The sequence below is a fragment of the Phaseolus vulgaris genome, chromosome 2 (assembly GCF_051622355.1).
Source record: "Phaseolus vulgaris cultivar YP4 chromosome 2, ASM5162235v1, whole genome shotgun sequence".
Taxonomy (NCBI): domain Eukaryota; kingdom Viridiplantae; phylum Streptophyta; class Magnoliopsida; order Fabales; family Fabaceae; genus Phaseolus; species Phaseolus vulgaris.
The window spans coordinates 45,789,553-45,798,552 of record NC_143499.1 but is presented as its reverse complement, the minus strand read 5'-3'; the positions used below and the strand labels follow the sequence as shown (position 1 = coordinate 45,798,552).

Genomic DNA, 9,000 nt, shown 5'->3' with positions numbered 1-9,000 from the left:
ATGTTGAATGATTCCTTGGGAAGGTTAGTGGCTGGAATTCTGGGCTTCAAATTCTTCATGGACTAAATCTATTCTTCCAATCATGAGTTATTCTAGCCATTGCTGCATCCTTATGCTGATTTATTGCACCAATGCCCCTTTAACACCACAAAATTTATTCACTAATAAGAAAAAACAGAAATTCAGTAATCAATCAGTATGCAGATTTTCAATCGGTTCCTGCAATATCTCCTTGGAACAACATTTGGGAACACCTTCTATTTTATTATTTATTATTGTAACACAAAGAAAACAGAACAGAAATCACACAAAACAGAAACTAGGCAAAGAGAAATATAGAGAGACATTGATGTATATTGTATGACTTATATCTTCTGCTCCCATTAGCCCTTCAAGTTTTTTTGCATCAGTTTGAACATCGACACATGGTGGCAGAGAGAGAAAGAGGCATAACACGTGCTCATGTATCCTTCATTAAACTTCTCAACCCTCCCTGTGTTGTAGTTGAGTGCTAGCTTCCCTTGTTTTGTTGCTATTGTTGTTGTGTTCTGTTCTGTCACGAGAATTACCAACTTGGTCCTGTTTTTTCTCTGCTTCCTCAACTTTCTTCACTTCCTTCTTCTCTCCAAACTCAACGTCAACAAATGCAACAGCGTTTGCTCCCTGATTCACACTTCTCACAGCTGTGTTGGCGTTTTCTTCATTCGTCACATTGTCTTTGTGTTCTGCCAGCTTTTGATCCTTAACTGGCTTGTGCTTTCTGTATATAAAATAGAGCACTATCTGAATTGTTCCAAATGTGATACCCACGAAGTTCGGAAGCTGTCGCAGAAAAATAAAATAAGAGAAAAGAAAGAATTGTTACACAGTAATACTATTTATCAATAAAGATGCAGCATATCCCTGAAATCAGAACGAGTTGTCATTTTTATACGTTGGATTTTTTGAGTACTTACTGTAACATAGATGTCCCTCAGGAGAATACCGTATGCCATCCACATAATTGCACTCACTGTGAGAAGCACTGACAGAGTAATAGGCATGAACTCTACACTTTTGGTGCGAATAACCACTTTCTGGAATTCAGCAAGATCAACCATGCATGGTTTGTGATTGATCAGTAGGTATACCATTGCTATTTGTACAAACACTTTTTAATGAAATCAAGTATGAACGAAATCGAAGGAAAAAAATAAGTAGATGGTCATAACTATTCTTTTCTAGTAAGTATATAACAGACATACAAATGAAAAGAAGAATTCAGTAAATCATGACAGAAAATAACTAAACTATGTTTGAAAAGTTGTTTTTTTTATAGCTAATAAATTTCACAATATCAAACTCATCATCCTATATATATACTCACAATGATGCTCAAAGGTGCTGCAAACACACTGGTAGAAAGAACTACACAAATCCATCCAAGAAGCTCAATACGGGCTGTTCGTTCTTTTGCTAGGACGTGCGTAAGAAGAACAACCAAGAAAATCACTCCAACGTTGAACAAGAAAATCATCTTGAAAGTGAAATACTGCAAGTCCAATCATAGTGTCAAATGAATCAATGGCAGAGACATAATAAGTGTGATAAGGATAAATGTAATAACATATTTATACGCACCCTAGCTTTCTTGGGACAATAAGTTATATAGATGATAAGGTAAACTGTCTCTATGAAACAACCAAATGCGTTGATGGTGATAAGAAGTATTTCTCCTGTCTTTATGTAAGCATAAAAAATCCAAAGCATTGAAGTGAAGAGTGCAGCAACGTAAGGAAGTGATTGGAAACTTTCGGTGGTTTTCTTCTTACAAACTCGATAAAATGTTGGTCTGCAAAACCCATATGCAAGTGATGATTCAATTTTTATCTGAACTATAGTACTAGTTCTATATATAGCTTCATCAAAATTCACAGACAAATGTAAACCAACCAACATGTGTTTTACTTACACTGGTGCTAGAAAGCAACAGAAGGAGACTAGGTTACCTACAACCAACGTTCACAAATTCAGAAAGTTATATCAGTTCATCTCTTGAAAAGATTAAGACATGTATAGAAAATCAATAATGAAAAGGATTGAAACTAAACATAATAATTTTCTGCCACTAAATTTGATCACTAGTGGATTATTTTTAGCCTTAATACCTAGAATTCCAACAGCAAAAACATAAGGGGCATCGTTAGCCATGGTTTCGGAATATGGCTGAGAAGTATTCCCTTGATTGAAAAAAAGAGAGAAGAAAGGAAGGTAGCTCTAGTTTTGAGTGCCACGGAGGAAAAGGGAAATGAAAGCACTTATATATATAGGGTAGGAGTTTTTTCATGCATGAAGGGATAGTGAAACACATTATGCAAGAATGAGTTCAATCAGTGATATTGATGAATAAGATCCAAGAGGTTGCATTCTACCAAGTTCTAAGTTAGTTTGAAGGGCATGCATCTGATTTTTGTGCCAACTCAACACATTATTGTAATTAGTTGGTGTGATGTGGTTCTTTAATTAATAGTTGGGCCAACCTTAGCTTGACTTATTATTGTATCTTTTCCAATGCAAAACCTTCCCTCACGTGACTCATCTCTATTATTTGCTCTCTCCTCACACATTCAGTAAGTGTCACTCATTTTGTTGCTGTGTTGGGACTTGGTACCTTCATATTTTGATGATGTTCAATCCGCCGCCAAATAACCCTTGCTGATTCACCACCATTATTGCCACAGGTAGGTCACCAATCTTTCATGAGTCAGAGATGAGGATACACGTGTCACAATGAGGTGATCACCATGGACTGTTGCATTGCAAGAACTTAGAGTGTATATATTAATATAATTTGGATTACATAAAAGAAGAAGATTTATTGTTATTTGCATGTAAATGCAGCTATAAAGCATGTTAATGGATGATACAGTTTGTGACTGTCACACGTGATGGAAGAAGTCAAAGTTATCCTCGTGATTAACCTAAATGTGTCAGCATGCGGTCTGCTCACGAACAACTATTAAGCGGCTACCGGTTTCATATAATTAATAAATGGCTCAATTCTATTTGCTTTACAGTTATATTCTTTTTTTAACAATTCCTATAATATGTTTTTATAACTCAATAATGATGTATGTATATATAATAATATAACATAATAATAGTGATAATAATTACTCTCCATTTTTCATTTTCTTTTTTTAATCTAATGTTTTTAACATGTATGTTACTTAAAAACTTCCGTAACCAAAAAGTAAAATGAAATTTTTTATTAATAATAAAAATTATTTTAAATAACAATATTTTTTAAATTTTTAAAATAATAGTTAATTTAGTTAATATAATGATTAATTATTATTTTTAAAAAAAAATTATTTTATGTTTAATAGTTTTATTGTATCTTTCATTTAAAAAATTTTTAAGGATTCTTTGACTTTAGGCTACTATGAACTTAGAAAATTTGTCTACTAATGAAGATGGGAAAGAACTGAAAGAGGTTTGTCTAAATAGTTCTTAAAGATGTTCTTCTGAAGGACTATTCATGGGCGAAAACGAGGATGTGAAAAGAAATTCTCGGCTTTAGAGTAATTATATTCACACCCTTTTTTAAATAAACAACTTCATTAATTTTTTTAATAGACAATATTATTCTTTTAAAAATCCCGTATTATCTTTAAGAAAGACAACATTATAAATAGTTAGCAGTCACGGGTTCACTATATTCATAACTAAAAGTTTTAAATGTTAAAAATATATTATAAAATTAGTTAGATGACAAGGCTCACTATATTCATGACTAAAAGTTTTAAATGTCAATAATATATTATAAAGTTAGTTAGTTGACAAAGGCTCACTACATTCACAATCTAACAAGGTCTATACATACTCTTCAATTGTTCCATCAACTAAAACACAAATATCATCAAACAAAACAAAGATCACACAACTTATATATAAAAATATGGTAAGAAAAAAATATTTCGTATATTTTTTTTTATTTATATCACTCCATATATAAAAATTATTTGTAGAAAGATTTTATCTTTTCAAATTACTAACTAATTAAATAAAAATTCACTAATCATAATATTCTATTATTATTAAATTAAAATTACATATAATTGTGTATAATATCATTCAATAATTACTTTAAACAAACAGACACAGTAAATATAACTATAAAAGTATTCTCCAACCATAATAATTACATAATCAATAAACACTATACCTAACCTTATTTATTAATGGTTTTTATATGGATGAAACCTAGATTAATTCAATTCACTAACTTTAATACTCAATTAGCGTCGTATCAAATATTTGCATAATGATGTTTATTCTCTTAATTTGAGCCAACATCATCTAGACAGTGAGTAAGTTTAGTAAAAGTACTAATTAAGATTATTTATTTATTTAAAAAATATTTGAAAATTTTCTTTTAATATTCTATAAATGTATATCTATACGTGAGGTTTTATTTTTGTATTTGAAAGAAATGGGTAGGTATCTGGAATATGGTGGAAAAATAGTGAAAGAATTAGGATAGGACGAATTGGTTTAAATGAAAATTGACCAAAGCAATAATACTCCAACTCTTCTGCTCTCCCCTGTGCTGTGAAAGAATGCGACCCTTCACATTCTCAATCACTCAATTGCTAAATTATTTTCGATACCTGTTCGCCAAAAATTATGGATAAACATGCATCCACACATGATGTAATTTGACACCTTAGACAAAGAAACCAGAGAGATATACAGAAAAAAAGGTATAAATAAATATTCAAAAATATATGGTAAAAACAATCATTATTTAATAATTTAGTTAAATATGTTTTTTATTTCTTTATCAAATTCGTTTTTTTCCTAATCCAAATTTTAGATTTTCCAAAATACTTGTATAGAAAGTAAACTATTTTGTATGTAGACGAAAAACATTTAACCTTAATAATTTGGTTTTCTTAAGTTGAATTAATTTAAATTCTATACCCTAAAAAATTATGTACTCATTATTATTTACACCAAGTTCAATCATCCAAACAAAAATATTAATAACATAATTTTTTTTATCAGTAAAAAATAAAATGAATAAATTAGAGTATTTTAAGGGTGCTTATGTTACAAAGTGGACTTTAAGGCTAACCCAACCCCATAAAATCAGTTCATGAGGATGAGGTTTACACCCACTTATATACAATGAAAGACTCTAATCTCTAGTCGATGTGTGATCTTCAACCACTTCAACTTTTATACAAATAGTTCGAGATATATCTATTTTATTGGGAATTACAAAAAGAATTGTATACACCAATTATAATATAACCTTACAAAGAGAACCTATACAAACAATTATTAAAGCGTAGATTGGTTAGCCTAATTGTAATCAATAAACTTTGTCTTAATGTTCCTTCATACATTTAACCTTACACATGAAATGTAGTCCTAAAACAGAGTGTTAGCAGTCCTAAAATCACTGTAATAATGCAATAGAGAGAAAGTCGTGTGTATACAGATTAAAAATTGATTGGCCTATTCACTTTGCAAAAAAAATATTGAAAGTAGTATGAAAATCAGAATAATATTTGTAGCATGAAAATCAGATAATTATTTATTATTATACTAAAAAAATTAACATAGAATTTAATCGATTATGCATAAAAAATCACATAAGATTTAATCAATTATGTTCTAAAAAAGAGTTGATAATTGATTAAGCATATAACATAATTGTTAATCTCTATTTTTAGGAGCATAATCGATTATGTGATGTGTGTTAAAACAGACCTAATCAATTATGCTATTTAGATATTCAACATAATTGATTAGGTTCTTTTCTTAAGTAAAGAAATAGTCGATTAGACTCCTAAAAATAGTGGGTAATCGATTCTGTTCTTTTAAGGTAAAGCATAATCATATTTTTTTTTCCAAATTTTACAATTTTTGTGTTTTATGATTTTTTATGTTTTTTTTTTCTAATTTAATATTCTATTTGTATTTATTTTTAGAAATATTAAAAAAATCTTATTAATCATAATTAATAAAATATATTATTTGAAATTATAGGCTATTATTATAGTAATTTTATTTATATTATATTATTCAAAATTCAATTATATATTATAATAATCTAAATTTTGATTTATTAATGAGAATAGAAAATTTATTTAAATATTTAATTCTAAAAATATAAATAATAGAATTAAATTATATATTATAATAAGATTTATTAATAAGAATCCAATATTCATCTAAATATTTAAATTCTAAAAATATAAATAATAGAATTCAATTGATATATTATAGTAATTCATATTTGATTTATTAATGAAAATATAAAATCTATTTAAATATTTAAATTCTAAAAATATAAATTATAGAATTCAATTAATGTATTATAGTAATTCGGATTTGATTTATTAATGAGAATACAAAATTTATTTAAATATTTAAATTATTAAAATATAAATTATAGAATTATTAATATATTGTAGTATTTCAGATTTGATTTATTAATGAGAATACATAATCTATTTAAATATTTAAATTCTAAAAATATAAATAATAGAATTCAATTGATATATTATAATATTCAGATTTTGATTTATTAATGAGAATATAAAATCAATTTGAATATTTAAATTTTAAAATTATAAATAATAGAATTAAATTCACATATTATAATAATTCATATATTGATTTATTAACGAGAATTTGAATATTCAAATTCTATAAATAGAAATAGTAATAATATAATTATTTTATTAATGTAATTATTAATTTTTTGTTTTATTAATGAGTGTCGATTTTAATATCGAAAATTTAGAATAATTATATATTTTTTTTTATATTATACTATTGAATTAAGATACTAATTTAAATTGAAAGTATTTATGTAATTCCTTTTTATGAATCTTTATTAATAATGAGAATTCATTTTAATGATTTAAATTTTAAAATATATTAACTTTTTTATAATAATAATAATCATAAAAATTACCATTAATATTAATATTCTTATATGAATAAAAAATATATATTTCATATATATATATATAATATAAATTAAATAATATAATACAAATTATTTTAATTAACTAAAATGTGTTTTAAATTAATTAATATTTAATTTTTTCTATTTTTTTATATACAACTGTATATTTGTAATTTTACAATTTACACGATTAAAAAAAAATTAAAATTTAAAATATTCTTACAATCATCACATCATTCATGTATTACAATAAATTTTCTTCACACACCCAGTCTAACATATCACAATGCAAACTCAAGTCAAACTCAACCCAAATTGGCTCAACTTTCTTATCAAATCTTCACACTTTCACTTCTTCAGACCCTCAACTTTTTACAACCCAATCCAAACAACTTTTTACTTCCCAATCCAAACAAACTTATGTATTTATAGATTTATAGTCCTGTCATTTATTAACTTGTATTGTATGTTCTCATATCAAAGAGGCCTATACAGCCTAGCCGTAGGATATGACCTATAAAAAAATTAAATTCACAAATATTGATTGATATTGAGTTTGATTAAAAAGGAAAATCGAAAGCCACAATTTAAAAAAATGATTGGAAAGTGAATTAAGGAAGTGAAACCCTAGCCCCAATTATGATGGCTTGAAGTCTCTTTTTGTGTTGAGCAATGATGGGGGATGGACCCGCCCAGGAGACACGCTCCACAGTTCACACCCACCTTCCCTTCATTGTCAACCATGGAAACTCCTTTCATGGAATTAAATGCTTCAATCTTTCATTCATATTCATTCATCCATCACTCAACTTAATCAAATAACCCCTTAAATTCTTATTCCTGTGAATAATTGGATCCACCAAGACCACACAAAAATGGTTAAGTTTCTCCTCTCTACATTACATTCAACAAAGTGCATTAGGGTTCCTCTGTGAACTCTGAACCAACACCATTTTGGAAATAAAATATATTTATTTTATCAGCAAAAATATTATACAACTATATAGGGCACTTGAGGTATCCCTTTTAAGTATATCCTTATATATACTTTTAAAATAAATGTACATAAACACACCAAGCAACTAATGATGTCTCCTGAAATTACACTGCATTGTATCTATTTTTCATTTTGGTAATGCTTAAGATATAAGTGAAGGTATTCACTGCAAGAGATACAATGTAATTAACCTTTTCTTGCATTTATCCCTGTTCACATGATATCCTCCAAAAAGTACTACTCTGACATAATTGACATAGATTTGAATGACTTCACTCTGCAACTCTCCTCTGTAAGAACCTTATTTTTCTACATATACCATTTCTTCAGTTGTATTTCCATAGTTTGTTTGTCACAACCATTTGGGATCTTTAATCTATCCTCTCTACTACCATGCTATCTTTAGCATTTCATGAGCTCCACTTCAACATTTTCTCATAATTGAGTCTTACCTGCTAACAAACACACAATCCTTTTGACTACTGGGTCTGAGCATGGTTAACATAGGTCTCAGTTTACAAAAAACCCATTTATTAGAGCCTATTCATTCTCCCAACTTGTTCTAGTCTATGTCTTATTATGCATTTATTGCTTTTTACACCATTTCAGATTGGTCCATCTCATATCGATCTTCTTTATTAATCCCTACAAATTAAACTTGCAGTATATATGAATCAAACATTATCTACCATTACAAATCAAATTTGCTACATCTTAATGGTGACAGATTATGTTGACACTACCTGAAATTATACATGTATATCTCATTCTGAACTGTAGTGTGACCATCTTTAATTTTCATTTTCCATTCCTATTTCCTTTAGTGACCATTTTGAGGCTTAAATATGATTGTATTTCTCTCTTTCCAAATACACCAAATCAAATGATATCTATCCACATACCTCTTCATATCTTATTTCCAAAATCATTAAACTCAGAAGTTGAATGCTAAAAATGGGATCTGAGTTGATTATGTTGCACCATCCTCACCTATATCTAGTTATTACATTTACTTCATACACCTTCTGCAATTTTA

The 9,000-nt window shown here is 27.8% G+C and overlaps 1 protein-coding gene across 1 annotated transcript; it reads right to left on the bottom strand.

Moving 5' to 3' along the window:
- Nucleotides 1-243: 243 nt before the first annotated feature.
- LOC137812587 (bidirectional sugar transporter N3) lies at nt 244-2,522 on the bottom strand. The gene is made up of 6 exons (XM_068614674.1): nt 2,148-2,522; nt 1,952-1,988; nt 1,621-1,831; nt 1,367-1,531; nt 957-1,076; nt 244-822 (listed from the first exon to the last, which is right to left on the bottom strand). Exons 1-6 carry the CDS (start codon nt 2,188-2,190, stop codon nt 484-486), a joined length of 915 nt encoding a protein of 304 aa, XP_068470775.1. The 5' UTR covers nt 2,191-2,522; the 3' UTR covers nt 244-483.
- Between the last annotated feature and the right edge of the window lie 6,478 nt (nt 2,523-9,000).

Coding starts and splice junctions, on each gene's coding strand:
- LOC137812587 (XM_068614674.1), bottom strand. CDS start 2,190: ATGGCTAACGATGCCCCTTATGTTTTTGCTGTTGGAATTCTAG. Junction 1,532..1,620: donor ATTGTCCCAAGAAAGCTAGG/GTGCGTATAAAT, acceptor TTGGACTTGCAG/TATTTCACTTTCAAGATGAT. Junction 1,077..1,366: donor CAGCACCTTTGAGCATCATT/GTGAGTATATAT, acceptor GCTGAATTCCAG/AAAGTGGTTATTCGCACCAA.